This window comes from Petromyzon marinus, chromosome 62, assembly GCF_048934315.1.
Source record: "Petromyzon marinus isolate PM22_M1 ecotype Great Lakes invasive population chromosome 62, UKy_Petmar_22M1.pri1.0, whole genome shotgun sequence".
In the NCBI taxonomy this organism is placed as follows: domain Eukaryota; kingdom Metazoa; phylum Chordata; class Hyperoartia; order Petromyzontiformes; family Petromyzontidae; genus Petromyzon; species Petromyzon marinus.
This window is the reverse complement of record NC_133728.1, coordinates 1,235,230-1,252,330: the sequence shown is the minus strand read 5'-3', so window position 1 is coordinate 1,252,330 and position 17,101 is coordinate 1,235,230. Positions and strand designations below refer to the sequence as shown.

The window sequence follows — 17,101 nt, the reverse complement described above, 5'->3', positions numbered from 1 at the left end:
ATGTTAAAGTCTCCCATAGACTCCAATGTTAAAGTCTCCCAAAGACTCCAATGTTACAGTCTCCCATAAACTCCAATGTTAAAATCTCCCATAGACTCCAATGTTAAAGTCTCCCAGAGACTCCAATGTTAAAGTCTCCCATAGACTTCATTGTTAAAGTCTCCCATAGACTCCAATGTTAAAGTCTCCCATAGACTCCAATGTTAAAGTCTCCCATAGACTCCAATGTTAAAGTCTCCCATAGACTCCAATGTTACAGTCTCCCATAGACTCCAATGTTAAAGTTTCCCATAGACTCCAATGTTAAAGTCTCCCATAGACTGCAATGTTAAGGTCTCCCATAGACTCCAATGTTACAGTCTCCCATAGACTCCAATGTTAAAGTCTCCCAAAGACTCCAATGTTAAAGTCTCCCATAGACTCCAATGTTAAAGTCTCCCATAGACTCCAATGTTACAGTCTCCCATAGACTCCAATGTTAAAGTCTCCCATAGACTCCAATGTTAAAGTCTCCCATAGACTCCAATGTTAAAGTCTCCCATAGACTTCAATGTTAAAGTCTCCCATAGACTCCAATGTTAAAGTCTCCCATAGACTGCAATGTTAAAGTCTCCCATAGACTCCAATGTCAAAGCCTCCCATAGACTCCATTGTTAAAGTCTCCCATAGACTCCAATGTTAAAGTCTCCCATAGACTCCAATGTTACAGTCTCCCATAGACTTCAATGTTAAAGTCTCCCATAGACTCCAATGTTACAGTCTCACATAGACTCCAATGTTACGGTCTCCCATAGACTCTAATGTTACAGTCTCCCATAGGCTCCAATGTTAAAGTCTCCCATAGACTCCAATGTTAAAGCCTCCCATAGACTCCAATGTTAAAGTCTCCCATAGACTTCAATGTTAAAGTCTCCCATAGACTCCAATGTGAAAGTCTCCCATAGACTGCAATGTTAAAGTATCCCATAGACTCCAATGTTAAAGTCTCCCATAGACTCCAATGTTAAGGTCTCCCATAGACTCCAATGTTACAGTCTCCCATAGACTCCAATGTTAAAGTCTCCCATAGACTCCAATGTTAAAGTCTCCCATAGACTCTAATGTTACAGTCTCTCATAGACTCCAATGTTAAAGTCTCCCATAGACTACAATGTTAAAGTTTCCCATAGACTCCAATGTTAAAGTCTCCCATAGACTCCAATGTTAAAGTCTCCCATAGACTCCAATGTTAAGGTCTCACATAGACTCCAATGTTAAGGTCTCCCATAGACTCCAATGTTACAGTCTCCCATAGACTCCAATGTTAAAGTCTCCAATAGACTCCAATGTTAAAGTCTCCCATAGACTCCAATGTTAAAGTCTCCCATAGACTTCAATGTTAAAGTCTCCCATAGACTCCGATGTTAAGGTCTCCCATAGACTCCAATGTTAAGGTCTCCCATAGACTCCAATATTAAAGTCTGCCATAGACTTCTATGTTAAAGTCTCCCATAGACTACAATGTTAAAGTCTCCCATAGACTGCATTGTTAAAGTCTCCCATAGACTCCAATGTTAAAGTCTCCCATAGACTCCAATGTTAAAGTCTCCCATAGACTCCAATGTTAAAGTCTCCCATAGACTCCAATGTTACAGTCTCCCATAGACTCCAATGTTAAAGTCTCCCATAGACTCCAATGTTAAAGTCTCCCATAGACTTCAATGTTAAAGTCTCCCATAGACTCCAATGTTAAAGTCTCCCATAGACTGCAATGTTAAAGTCTCCCATAGACTCCAATGTTAAAGTCTCCCATAGACTCCAATGTTAAAGTCTCCCATAGACTCCAATGTTAAAGTCTCCCATAGACTCCAATGTTAAAGTCTCCCAAAGACTCCAATGTTACAGTCTCCCATAAACTCCAATGTTAAAATCTCCCATAGACTCCAATGTTAAAGTCTCCCAGAGACTCCAATGTTAAAGTCTCCCATAGACTTCATTGTTAAAGTCTCCCATAGACTCCAATGTTAAAGTCTCCCATAGACTCCAATGTTAAAGTCTCCCATAGACTCCAATGTTAAAGTCTCCCATAGACTCCAATGATAAAGTCTCCCATAGACTCCAATGTTAAAGTCTCCCATAGACTTCAATGTTAAAGTCTCCCATAGACTCCAATGTTAAAGTCTCCCATAGACTCCAATGTTAAAGTCTCCCATAGACTTCAATGTTAAAGTCTCCCATAGACTCCATTGTTAAAGTCTCCCATAGACTCCAATGTTACAGTCTCCCATAGACTTCAATGTTAAAGTCTCCCATAGACTCCAATGTTAAAGTCTCCCATAGACTCCAATGTTACAGTCTCCCATAGACTCCAATGTTAAAGTCTCCCATAGACTCCAATGTTAAAGTCTCCCATAGACTCCAATGTTAAAGTCTCCCATAGACTCCAATGTTACAGTCTCCCATAGACTCCAATGTTAAAGTCTCCCATAGACTCCAATGTTAAAGTCTCCCATAGACTCCAATGTTAAAGTCTCCCATAGACTCCAATGTTAATGTCTCCCATAGACTCCAATGTTACAGTCTCTCATAGACTCCAATGTTAAAATCTCCCATAGACTCCAATGTTAAAGTCTCCCATAGACTCCAATGTTAAAGTCTCCCATAGACTCCAATGTTAAAGTCTCCCATAGACTCCAATGTTAAGGTCTCCCATAGACTCCAATGTTAAGGTCTCCCATAGACTCCAATGTTACGGTCTCCCATAGACTCCAATGTTAAAGTCTCCCAAAGACTCCAATGTTAAAGTCTCCCATAGACTTCCATGTTAAAGTCTCCCATAGACTCCAATGTTAAAGTCTCCCATAGACTTCAATGTTAAAGTCTCCCATAGACTCCAATGTTACAGTCTGTCATAGACTCCAATGTTAAAGTCTCCCACAGACTCCAATGTTAATGTCTCCCATAGACTCCAATGTTAAAGTCTCCCATAGACTCCAATGTTAAAGTCTCCCATAGACTCCAATGTTAAGGTCTCCCATAGACTCCAATGTTAAGGTCTCCCATAGACTCCAATGTTACAGTCTGTCATAGACTCCAATGTTAAAGTCTCCCATAGACTCCAATGTTACAGTCTCACATAGACTCCAATGTTACAGTCTCCCATAGACTCCAATGTTAAAGTCTCCCATAGACTCCAATGTTAAAGTCTCCCATAGACTCCAATGTTAAAGTCTCCCATAGACTCCAATGTTAAAGTCTCCCATAGACTCCAATGTTAAAGTCTCCCATAGACTCCAATGTTAAAGTCTCCCATAGACTCCAATGTTAATGTCTCCCATAGACTCCAATGTTACAGTCTCTCATAGACTCCAATGTTAAAGTCTCCCATAGACTCCAATGTTAAAGTCTCCCATAGACTCCAATGTTAAAGTCTCCCATAGACTCCAATGTTAAAGTCTCCCATAGACTCCAATGTTAAGGTCTCCCATAGACTCCAATGTTAAGGTCTCCCATAGACTCCAATGTTAAAGTCTCCCATAGACTCCAATGTTACAGTCTGTCATAGACTCCAATGTTAAAGTCTCCCATAGACTCCAATGTTACAGTCTCACATAGACTCCAATGTTACAGTCTCCCATAGACTCCAATGTTAAAGTCTCCCATAGACTCCAATGTTAAAGTCTCCCATAGACTCCAATGTTAAAGTCTCCCATAGACTCCAATGTTACAGTCTCCCATAGACTCCAATGTTAAAGTTTCCCATAGACTCCAATGTTAAAGTCTCCCATAGACTGCAATGTTAAGGTCTCCCATAGACTCCAATGTTACAGTCTCCCATAGACTCCAATGTTAAAGTCTCCCAAAGACTCCAATGTTAAAGTCTCCCATAGACTCCAATGTTAAAGTCTCCCATAGACTCCAATGTTACAGTCTCCCATAGACTCCAATGTTAAAGTCTCCCATAGACTTCAATGTTAAAGTCTCCCATAGACTCCAATGTTAAAGTCTCCCATAGACTGCAATGTTAAAGTCTCCCATAGACTCCAATGTCAAAGCCTCCCATAGACTCCATTGTTAAAGTCTCCCATAGACTCCAATGTTAAAGTCTCCCATAGACTCCAATGTTACAGTCTCCCATAGACTTCAATGTTAAAGTCTCCCATAGACTCCAATGTTACAGTCTCACATAGACTCCAATGTTACGGTCTCCCATAGACTCCAATGTTACAGTCTCCCATAGACTCCAATGTTAAAGTCTCCCATAGACTCCAATGTTAAAGCCTCCCATAGACTCCAATGTTAAAGTCTCCCATAGACTTCAATGTTAAAGTCTCCCATAGACTCCAATGTGAAAGTCTCCCATAGACTGCAATGTTAAAGTATCCCATAGACTCCAATGTCAAAGTCTCCCATAGACTCCAATGTTAAAGTCTCCCATAGACTCCAATGTTACAGTCTCCCATAGACTTCAATGTTAAAGTCTCCCATAGACTCCAATGTTAAGGTCTCCCATAGACTCCAATGTTACAGTCTCCCATAGACTCCAATGTTAAAGTCTCCCATAGACTCCAATGTTAAAGTCTCCCATAGACTCTAATGTTACAGTCTCTCATAGACTCCAATGTTAAAGTCTCCCATAGACTACAATGTTAAAGTTTCCCATAGACTCCAATGTTAAAGTCTCCCATAGACTCCAATGTTAAAGTCTCCCATAGACTCCAATGTTAAGGTCTCACATAGACTCCAATGTTAAGGTCTCCCATAGACTCCAATGTTACAGTCTCCCATAGACTCCAATGTTAAAGTCTCCAATAGACTCCAATGTTAAAGTCTCCCATAGACTCCAATGTTAAAGTCTCCCATAGACTTCAATGTTAAAGTCTCCCATAGACTCCGATGTTAAGGTCTCCCATAGACTCCAATGTTAAGGTCTCCCATAGACTCCAATATTAAAGTCTGCCATAGACTTCTATGTTAAAGTCTCCCATAGACTACAATGTTAAAGTCTCCCATAGACTGCATTGTTAAAGTCTCCCATAGACTCCAATGTTAAAGTCTCCCATAGACTCCAATGTTAAAGTCTCCCATAGACTCCAATGTTAAAGTCTCCCATAGACTCCAATGTTACAGTCTCCCATAGACTCCAATGTTAAAGTCTCCCATAGACTCCAATGTTAAAGTCTCCCATAGACTTCAATGTTAAAGTCTCCCATAGACTCCAATGTTAAAGTCTCCCATAGACTGCAATGTTAAAGTCTCCCATAGACTCCAATGTTAAAGTCTCCCATAGACTCCAATGTTAAAGTCTCCCATAGACTCCAATGTTAAAGTCTCCCATAGACTCCAATGTTAAAGTCTCCCAAAGACTCCAATGTTACAGTCTCCCATAAACTCCAATGTTAAAATCTCCCATAGACTCCAATGTTAAAGTCTCCCAGAGACTCCAATGTTAAAGTCTCCCATAGACTTCATTGTTAAAGTCTCCCATAGACTCCAATGTTAAAGTCTCCCATAGACTCCAATGTTAAAGTCTCCCATAGACTCCAATGTTAAAGTCTCCCATAGACTCCAATGATAAAGTCTCCCATAGACTCCAATGTTAAAGTCTCCCATAGACTTCAATGTTAAAGTCTCCCATAGACTCCAATGTTAAAGTCTCCCATAGACTTCAATGTTAAAGTCTCCCATAGACTCCATTGTTAAAGTCTCCCATAGACTCCAATGTTACAGTCTCCCATAGACTTCAATGTTAAAGTCTCCCATAGACTCCAATGTTAAAGTCTCCCATAGACTCCAATGTTACAGTCTCCCATAGACTCCAATGTTAAAGTCTCCCATAGACTCCAATGTTAAAGTCTCCCATAGACTCCAATGTTAAAGTCTCCCATAGACTCCAATGTTACAGTCTCCCATAGACTCCAATGTTAAAGTCTCCCATAGACTCCAATGTTAAAGTCTCCCATAGACTCCAATGTTAAAGTCTCCCATAGACTCCAATGTTAATGTCTCCCATAGACTCCAATGTTACAGTCTCTCATAGACTCCAATGTTAAAATCTCCCATAGACTCCAATGTTAAAGTCTCCCATAGACTCCAATGTTAAAGTCTCCCATAGACTCCAATGTTAAAGTCTCCCATAGACTCCAATGTTAAGGTCTCCCATAGACTCCAATGTTAAGGTCTCCCATAGACTCCAATGTTACGGTCTCCCATAGACTCCAATGTTAAAGTCTCCCAAAGACTCCAATGTTAAAGTCTCCCATAGACTTCCATGTTAAAGTCTCCCATAGACTCCAATGTTAAAGTCTCCCATAGACTTCAATGTTAAAGTCTCCCATAGACTCCAATGTTACAGTCTGTCATAGACTCCAATGTTAAAGTCTCCCACAGACTCCAATGTTAATGTCTCCCATAGACTCCAATGTTAAAGTCTCCCATAGACTCCAATGTTAAAGTCTCCCATAGACTCCAATGTTAAGGTCTCCCATAGACTCCAATGTTAAGGTCTCCCATAGACTCCAATGTTACGGTCTCCCATAGACTCCAATGTTAAAGTCTCCCAAAGACTCCAATGTTAAAGTCACCCATAGACTTCAATGTTAAAGTCTCCCATAGACTCCAATGTTACAATCTGTTATAGACTCCAATGTTAAAGTCTCCCATAGACTCCAATGTTACAGTCTCACATAGACTCCAATGTTACAGTCTCCCATAGACTCCAATGTTAAAGTCTCCCATAGACTCCAATGTTAAAGTCTCCCATAGACTCCAATGTTAAAGTCTCCCATAGACTCTAATGTTACAGTCTCTCATAGACTCCTATGTTAAAGTCTCCCATAGACTACAATGTTAAAGTTTCCCATAGACTCCAATGTTAAAGTCTCCCATAGACTCCAATGTTAAAGTCTCCCATAGACTCCAATGTTAAGGTCTCCCATAGACTCCAATGTTACAGTCTCCCATAGACTCCAATGTTAAAGTCTCCAATAGACTCCAATGTTAAAGTCTCCCATAGACTCCAATGTTAAAGTCTCCCATAGACTTCAATGTTAAAGTCTCCCATAGACTCCGATGTTAAGGTCTCCCATAGACTCCAATGTTAAGGTCTCCCATAGACTCCAATATTAAAGTCTGCCATAGACTTCTATGTTAAAGTCTCCCATAGACTACAATGTTAAAGTCTCCCATAGACTGCAATGTTAAAGTCTCCCATAGACTCCAATGTTAAAGTCTCCCATAGACTCCAATGTTAAAGTCTCCCATAGACTCCGATGTTAAAGTCTCCCATAGACTCCAATGTTACAGTCTCCCATAGACTCCAATGTTAAAGTCTCCCATAGACTCCAATGTTAAAGTCTCCCACAGACACCAATGTTACAGTCTCCCATAGACTCTAATGTTAAGGTCTCCCATAGACTCCAGTGTTAAGGTCTCCCATAGACTCCAATGTTAAAGTCTCCAATAGACTCCAATGTTAAAGTCTCCCATAGACTCCAATGTTAAAGTCTCCCATAGACTCCAATGTTAAAGTCTCCCATAGACTCCAATGTTAAAGTCTCCCAAAGTCTCCAATGTTACAGTCTCCCATAGACTCCAATGTTAAAGTCTCCCATAGACTCCAATGATAAAGTCTCCCATAGACCCCAATGTTAAAGTCTCCCATAGACTTCAATGTTAAAGTCTCCCATAGACTCCAATGATAAAGTCTCCCATAGACTCCAATGTTAAAGTCTCCCATAGACTTCAATGTTAAAGTCTCCCATAGACTCCAATGTTAAAGTCTCCCATAGACTGCAATGTTAAAGTCTCCCATAGACTCCAATGTTAAAGTCTCCCATAGACTCCAATGTTAATGTCTCCCATAGACTCCAATGTTAAAGTCGCCCATAGACTCCAATGTTAAAGTCTCCCATAGACTCCAATGTTAAAGTCTCCCATAGACTCCAATGTTAAAGTCTCCCATAGACTCCAATGTTAAGGTCTCCCATAGACTCCAATGTTAAGGTCTCCCATAGACTCCAATGTTACGGTCTCCCAAAGACTCCAATGTTAAAGTCTCCCATAGACTTCCATGTTAAAGTCTCCCATAGACTCCAATGTTAAAGTCTCCCATAGACTTCAATGTTAAAGTCTCCCATAGACTCCAATGTTAAAGTCTCCCACAGACTCCAATGTTAAAGTCTCCCAAAGACTCCAATGTTACAGTCTCCCATAGACTCCAATGTTAAAGTCTCCCATAGACTCCAATGTTAAAGTCTCCCATAGACTCCAATGTTAAAGTCTCCCATAGACTCCAATGTTAAAGTCTCCCAAAGACTCCAATGTTACAGTCTCCCATAGACTCCAATGTTAAAGTCTCCCATAGACTGCAATGTTAAAGTCTCCCATAGACTCCAATGTCAAAGCCTCCCATAGACTCCATTGTTAAAGTCTCCCATAGACTCCAATGTTAAAGTCTCCCATAGACTCCAATGTTACAGTCTCCCATAGACTTCAATGTTAAAGTCTCCCATAGACTCCAATGTTACAGTCTCACATAGACTCCAATGTTACGGTCTCCCATAGACTCCAATGTTACATTCTCCCATAGACTCCAATGTTAAAGTCTCTCATAGACTCCAATGTTAAAGCCTCCGATAGACTCCAATGTTAAAGTCTCCCATAGACTTCAATGTTAAAGTCTCCCATAGACTCCAATGTTAAAGTCTCCCATAGACTGCAATGTTAAAGTCTCCCATAGACTCCAATGTCAAAGTCTCCCATAGACTCCAATGTTAAAGTCTCCCATAGACTCCAATGTTACAGTCTCCCATAGACTTCAATGTTAAAGTCTCCCATAGACTCCAATGTTAAGGTCTCCCATAGACTCCAATGTTACAGTCTCCCATAGACTCCAATGTTAAAGTCTCCCATAGACTCCAATGTTAAAGTCTCCCATAGACTCCAATGTTAAAGTCTCCCATAGACTCCAATGTTAATGTCTCCCATAGACTCCAATGTTACAGTCTCTCATACACTCCAATGTTAAAGTCTCCCATAGACTCCAATGTTAAAGTCTCCCATAGACTCCAATGTTAAAGTCTCCCATAGACTCCAATGTTAAAGTCTCCCATAGACTCCAATGTTAAGGTCTCCCATAGACTCCAATGTTAAGGTCTCCCATAGACTCCAATGTTACGGTCTCCCATAGACTCCAATGTTAAAGTCTCCCAAAGACTCCAATGTTAAAGTCTCCCATAGACTTCAATGTTAAAGTCTCCCATAGACTCCAATGTTACAGTCTGTCATAGACTCCAATGTTAAAGTCTCCCATAGACTCCAATGTTACAGTCTCACATAGACTCCAATGTTACAGTCTCCCATAGACTCCAATGTTAAAGTCTCCCATAGACTCCAATGTTAAAGTCTCCCATAGACTCCAATGTTAAAGTCTCCCATAGACTCCAATGTTACAGTCTCCCATAGACTCCAATGTTAAAGTTTCCCATAGACTCCAATGTTAAAGTCTCCCATAGACTGCAATGTTAAAGTCTCCCATAGACTCCATTGTTACAGTCTCCCATAGACTTCAATGTTAAAGTCTCCCATAGACTCCAATGTTAAGGTCTCCCATAGACTCCAATGTTACAGTCTCCCATAGACTCCAATGTTAAAGTCTCCCAAAGACTCCAATGTTAAAGTCTCCCATAGACTCCAATGTTAAAGTCTCCCATAGACTCCAATGTTACAGTCTCCCATAGACTCCAATGTTAAAGTCTCCCATAGACTCCAATGTTAAAGTCTCTCATAGACTCCAATGTTAAAGTCTCCCATAGACTTCAATGTTAAAGTCTCCCATAGACTCCAATGTTAAAGTCTCCCATAGACTGCAATGTTAAAGTCTCCCATAGACTCCAATGTCAAAGCCTCCCATAGACTCCATTGTTAAAGTCTCCCATAGACTCCAATGTTAAAGTCTCCCATAGACTCCAATGTTACAGTCTCCCATAGACTTCAATGTTAAAGTCTCCCATAGACTCCAATGTTACATTCTCCCATAGACTCCAATGTTAAAGTCTCCCATATACTCCAATGTTAAAGCCTCCCATAGACTCCAATGTTAAAGTCTCCCATAGACTTCAATGTTAAAGTCTCCCATAGACTCCAATGTTAAAGTCTCCCATAGACTGCAATGTTAAAGTCTCCCATAGACTCCAATGTCAAAGTCTCCCATAGACTCCAATGTTAAAGTCTCCCATAGACTCCAATGTTACAGTCTCCCATAGACTTCAATGTTAAAGTCTCCCATAGACTCCAATGTTAAGGTCTCCCATAGACTCCAATGTTACAGTCTCCCATAGACTCCAATGTTAAAGTCTCCCATAGACTCCAATGTTAAAGTCTCCCATAGACTCCAATGTTAAAGTCTCCCATAGACTCCAATGTTAATGTCTCCCATAGACTCCAATGTTACAGTCTCTCATAGACTCCAATGTTAAAGTCTCCCATAGACTCCAATGTTAAAGTCTCCCATAGACTCCAATGTTAAAGTCTCCCATAGACTCCAATGTTAAAGTCTCCCATAGACTCCAATGTTAAGGTCTCCCATAGACTCCAATGTTAAGGTCTCCCATAGACTCCAATGTTACGGTCTCCCATAGACTCCAATGTTAAAGTCTCCCAAATACTCCAATGTTAAAGTCTCCCATAGACTTCAATGTTAAAGTCTCCCATAGACTCCAATGTTACAGTCTGTCATAGACTCCAATGTTAAAGTCTCCCATAGACTCCAATGTTACAGTCTCACATAGACTCCAATGTTACAGTCTCCCATAGACTCCAATGTTAAAGTCTCCCATAGACTCCAATGTTAAAGTCTCCCATAGACTCCAATGTTAAAGTCTCCCATAGACTCCAATGTTACAGTCTCCCATAGACTCCAATGTTAAAGTTTCCCATAGACTCCAATGTTAAAGTCTCCCATAGACTGCAATGTTAAAGTCTCCCATAGACTCCATTGTTACAGTCTCCCATAGACTTCAATGTTAAAGTCTCCCATAGACTCCAATGTTAAGGTCTCCCATAGACTCCAATGTTACAGTCTCCCATAGACTCCAATGTTAAAGTCTCCCAAAGACTCCAATGTTAAAGTCTCCCATAGACTCCAATGTTACAGTCTCCCATAGACTCCAATGTTAAAGTCTCCCATAGACTCCAATGTTAAAGTCTCCCATAGACTCCAATGTTAAAGTCTCCCATAGACTTCAATGTTAAAGTCTCCCATAGACTCCAATGTTAAAGTCTCCCATAGACTGCAATGTTAAAGTCTCCCATAGACTCCAATGTCAAAGCCTCCCATAGACTCCATTGTTAAAGTCTCCCATAGACTCCAATGTTAAAGTCTCCCATAGACTCCAATGTTACAGTCTCCCATAGACTTCAATGTTAAAGTCTCCCATAGACTCCAATGTTACAGTCTCACATAGACTCCAATGTTACGGTCTCCCATAGACTCCAATGTTACAGTCTCCCATAGACTCCAATGTTAAAGTCTCCCATAGACTCCAATGTTAAAGCCTCCCATAGACTCCAATGTTAAAGTCTCCCATAGACTTCAATGTTAAAGTCTCCCATAGACTCCAATGTGAAAGTCTCCCATAGACTGCAATGTTAAAGTATCCCATAGACTCCAATGTCAAAGTCTCCCATAGACTCCAATGTTAAAGTCTCCCATAGACTCCAATGTTACAGTCTCCCATAGACTTCAATGTTAAAGTCTCCCATAGACTCCAATGTTAAGGTCTCCCATAGACTCCAATGTTACAGTCTCCCATAGACTCCAATGTTAAAGTCTCCCATAGACTCCAATGTTAAAGTCTCCCATAGACTCCAATGTTAAAGTCTCCCATAGACTCCAATGTTAATGTCTCCCATAGACTCCAATGTTACAGTCTCTCATAGACTCCAATGTTAAAGTCTCCCATAGACTCCAATGTTAAAGTCTCCCATAGACTCCAATGTTAAAGTCTCCCATAGACTCCAATGTTAAAGTCTCCCATAGACTCCAATGTTAAGGTCTCCCATAGACTCCAATGTTAAGGTCTCCCATAGACTCCAATGTTACGGTCTCCTATAGACTCCAATGTTAAAGTCTCCCAAAGACTCCAATGTTAAAGTCTCCCATAGACTTCAATGTTAAAGTCTCCCATAGACTCCAATGTTACAGTCTGTCATAGACTCCAATGTTAAAGTCTCCCATAGACTCCAATGTTACAGTCTCACATAGACTCCAATGTTACAGTCTCCCATAGACTCCAATGTTAAAGTCTCCCATAGACTCCAATGTTACAGTCTCCCATAGACTCCAATGTTAAAGTTTCCCATAGACTCCAATGTTAAAGTCTCCCATAGACTGCAATGTTAAAGTCTCCCATAGACTCCATTGTTACAGTCTCCCATAGACTTCAATGTTAAAGTCTCCCATAGACTCCAATGTTAAGGTCTCCCATAGACTCCAATGTTACAGTCTCCCATAGACTCCAATGTTAAAGTCTCCCAAAGACTCCAATGTTAAAGTCTCCCATAGACTCCAATGTTAATGTCTCCCATAGACTCCAATGTTACAGTCTCTCATAGACTCCAATGTTAAAGTCGCCCATAGACTCCAATGTTAAAGTCTCCCATAGACTCCAATGTTAAAGTCTCCCATAGACTCCAATGTTAAAGTCTCCCATAGACTCCAATGTTAAGGTCTCCCATAGACTCCAATGTTAAGGTCTCCCATAGACTCCAATGTTACGGTCTCCCAAAGACTCCAATGTTAAAGTCTCCCATAGACTTCCATGTTAAAGTCTCCCATAGACTCCAATGTTAAAGTCTCCCATAGACTCCAATGTTAAAGTCTCCCATAGACTTCAATGTTAAAGTCTCCCATAGACTCCAATGTTAAAGTCTCCCACAGACTGCAATGTTAAAGTCTCCCATAGACTCCAATGTCAAAGCCTCCCATAGACTCCATTGTTAAAGTCTCCCATAGACTCCAATGTTAAAGTCTCCCATAGACTCCAATGTTACAGTCTCACATAGACTCCAATGTTACGGTCTCCCATAGACTCCAATGTTACAGTCTCCCATAGACTCCAATGTTAAAGTCTCCCATAGACTCCAATGTTACAGTCTCCCATAGACTCCAATGTTACAGTCTCTCATAGACTCCATTGTTAAAGTCTCCCATAGACTCCAATGTTAAAGTCTCCCATAGACTCCAATGTTAAAGTCTCCCATAGACTCCAATGTTAAAGTCTCCCATAGACTTCCATGTTAAAGTCTCCCATAGACTCCAATGTTAAAGTCTCCCATAGACTCCAATGTTACAGTCTCTCATAGACTCTAACGTTAAAGTCTCCCATAGACTCCAATGTTAAAGTCTCCCATAGACTCCAATGTTAAGGTCTCCCATAGACTCCAATGTTAAGGTCTCCCATAGACTCCAATGTTACAGTCTCCCATAGACTCCAATGTTAAAGTCTCCCAAAGACTCCAATGTTAAAGTCTCCCATAGACTCCAATGTTAAAGTCTCCCATAGACTCCAATGTTAAAGTCTCCCATATACTTCAATGTTAAAGTCTCCCATAGACTCCAATGTTACAGTCTCCCAAAGACTCCAATGTTAAAGTCTCCCATAGACTCCAATGTTAAAGTCTCCCATAGACTCCAATGTTAAAGTCTTCCATAGACTTCAATGTTAAAGTCTCCCATAGACTCCAATGTTACAGTCTCTCATAGACTCCAATGTTAAAGTCTCTCATAGACTCCAATGTTAAAGTCTCCCATAGACTCCAATGTTAAAGTATCCCATAGGCTTCAATGTTAAAGTCTCCCATAGGCTTCAACGTTAAAGTCTCCCATAGGCTTCAATGTTAGTCTCCCATAGGCTTCAATGTTAAAATCTCCCATAGGCTTCAATGTTAAAGTCTCCCATAGACTCCAATGTTACAGTCTCCCATAGACTCCAATGTTAAAGTCTCCCAAAGACTCCAATGTTAAAGTCTCCCATAGACTCCAATGTTAAAGTCTCCCATAGACTTCAATGTTAAAGTCTCCCATAGACTCCAATGTTACAGTCTCTCATAGACTTCAATGTTAAAGTATCCCATAGGCTTCAATGTTAAAGTCTCCCATAGGCTTCAACGTTAAAGTCTCCCATAGGCGTCAATGTTAAAGTCTCCCATAGGCTTCAATGTTAAAATCTCCCATAGGTTTGTTGTTTGTTGTCCTTCCCCCGCACCTCCTATTAGCGCGATTGGCTACGTGCGGTGCGAAAGAAGTTCAACATACTGTACATAAAGTATAGTTAAACTGCAGCTCGCTCAAGGCTACTTCCGCACTCGACAATGGCCAGCTTGGGAAGAATCGATTCACTTTAATCATCATTAACGATTCCATGTTGTTAAAAAGGGAATCGAGATGCTACACGGATCGTTACTTTCGATTCCCACCCTCTGCCTTCATATTAAATGTAACCGGACTGGATTGAATCGAATGTCGCCATATAGCATTGTGATATATAACGACTTATTGTTGGTAGCTTAGCTGATTGGAGAATATAGAGTTTATTGATAACATTGAGGTAATTAATATTTTAGTTTTTTATTGGTTTACTATATAGTATTCATTATATATTGTAGTGTATACCCAGTTACTGTGAATAGCTCAGATGTGTAGGCTTTGACTTTAACATAGCCATTTCTGTGACCAGTCACAAGCTAATCACTCAGCTACTTCAATGTTAAATTATATGCTAATTCCTTTGTCAAGGTGCTCTGTTTCTTCTCACACAGCTTAAAGGTCGCGATCTGAGCTTGGCTTTTTTCGCTCCAGCGCTGTCCTCCAGACAGTCTCGTCCCTTCACCTGATGAAGGCTGCTTGTGTTGTGGCCGAAACGTCCTGAGAATTTTATTGGGTTATTTTATTTTATCAATTTATTATTGTATTCTCATTCTACGTGACTTTACCGAAAGAACCAAAGAAGATGAACACTATGTAACACAATTTTTGATCCTGGGTAGTGTTATTTCGTAATTGCTTATGTCTATGAAGTATAGAAAATGGCTATTACTGGTAGGAACCTCCTGGTTACACCAGCCCACAGGGGATTATTGTGTCCGTCCGTCGTGCATCCAAAAATGGGAGGGGTGGAGCTGGGGGGAGAGGGGAGGGTGGGGAGGGGCTAGGTGGGGAGGGTGGGGAGGGGCTGGGTGGGGAGGGTGGGGCTGTGTGGGGGGTGGGAGGGGTGGGGCTGGGTGGGAAGGGGCTGGTCACCCCGTGGTGCCCTTATAAAACTCAACGTTTAACCTACTCACGCCGGCTTGTGTCCGCCCTCACAGTCGGGCATATTGTGCGGAATACACCACGTGGTGGTGCCGCCGTTGACCCTGGCCATTGACCGAGCAACCCAACGTTCCTACCAGCTCCCTCCGCAGGAATGTGTTATTCCCCACAAACTTTGATTTTGTGACCAGGACAGTGATATTTTCAAATTTACCTATTTTCAATGAGAAAACGGTCGAATTTGTGTCTTTTCGTTCACATAAAGTGAGATAAAACATTAATCAAAATTAACATGTATTTATACTAAAGTAATACAAAAATTACTACAAAAGATTTAGAAGCGAGTCGTTTTTCGAGATTTACGATTATACTGTAAATTACTTTCACGAATCACCCCCCAAATGTAGTCTCCCATCATGTTCTCGTTATACTGTCCGTGGTAGCGGCGTTCAAAGTCCAGTATATCCTGGTGGAAACGCTCGCCTTGCTCCTCCGAGTACGCTCCCATGTTCTCCTTGAATTTATCAAGATGAGCATCAAGGATATGGACTTTGAGGGACATCCTACAACCCATTGTGCCGTAGTTCTTCACCAGAGCCTCAACCAGCTCCACGTAGTTTTCGACCTTGTGAATGCCCAGGAAGCCACTAACCACTGAGACAAAGCTGTTCCAAGCTGCTTTCTCCTTACTAGTGAGCTTCTTGGGGAATTCATTGCACTCCAGGATCTTCTTTATCTGTGGTCCGACAAAGACACCAGCTTTGACCTTTGCCTCAGACAGCTTAGGGAAGAAGTCTTGAAGGTATTTGAAGGCTGCCGACTCCTTATCTACAGCTCTGACAAATTGTTTCATAAGGCCCAATTCGATGTGCAGTGGTGACATCAGCACCTTCCGGGGGTCCACCAGTGGCTCCCACTTGACGTTGTTCCTCCCCACAGAGAACTCGGTCCGCTGTGGCCAGTCCCGCCTGTGGTAGTGCGCCTTGGTGTCCCTGCTGTCCCAAAGGCAAAGATAGCAGGGAAACTTGGTGAAACCGCCTTGGAGACCCATCAGGAATGCCACCATTTTCAAGTCTCCGATGACCTCCCAGCCGTACTCATCATACTTCAAGGCGTCCAGCAAGGTCTTGATGCTGTTGTAATCCTCTTTGAGGTGCACCGAGTGAGCCAGGGGAAGAGACGGGTACTTGTTACCATTATGGAGCAGCAAGGCTTTGAGGCTCCTGGATGAGCTGTCAATGAAGAGGCGCCACTCATTCTGGTTACAGGGGATTCCGATTGCCTCGAACAGACTGGTCACATTGTGGCAGAAGCAGAGCCCATCTTGACGGGTGAAGAAGCTGCAAAACGGTTGGTGACGCTTCCTTCGATCTGCGACTTGCACACTTTCATCCAACAAGTTCCACTGCTTGAGCCTCGACGTCAAAAGCTCGGCACTGGACTTGGCGAGACCAAGATCTCTGATCAAGTCGTTGAGGTCTTTTTGGTTGGGGTAGTATGGGTTTCTCTCCTCGGCTTCACCTTTGAAATTGTCATCTGATTCTACGTCTTCCTCGCTCTCTGACTTGCCGCTCTCTTCTAAAGACGGCTGCCCTCTCTCCGGAGGAGCGGGTACGGGGAGCTCAAGGCAGTGTGGCACCGGGGCAATGGATGAAGGAAGGTCCGGATACGTGATGGCAGGTGCATTCTTGCCAGTCCGACGTTTGGAAGGGTCCACCGTGCAGAAGTAACAGTCGATTGAGTGGTCAGTGGGTTCCCGCCAAATTCTTGGGATAGCGAACTTCATGGCTCTCTTTTCTCCTCTGTACCATC

The 17,101-nt window shown here is 41.7% G+C and overlaps 1 protein-coding gene across 1 annotated transcript in view; it reads right to left on the bottom strand.

Moving 5' to 3' along the window:
- Positions 1–17,101, bottom strand: part of LOC142906280 (uncharacterized) — a 35,045-nt gene that overhangs the window by 16,830 nt on the left and 1,114 nt on the right. Inside the window, exon 2 of the mRNA XM_076053779.1 lies at positions 1–17,101. This exon is cut by the window's left edge and continues 16,830 nt beyond it. Within this exon, the coding sequence (XP_075909894.1) occupies positions 15,624–17,101 (1,478 nt within the window). The 3' untranslated portion in view covers positions 1–15,623.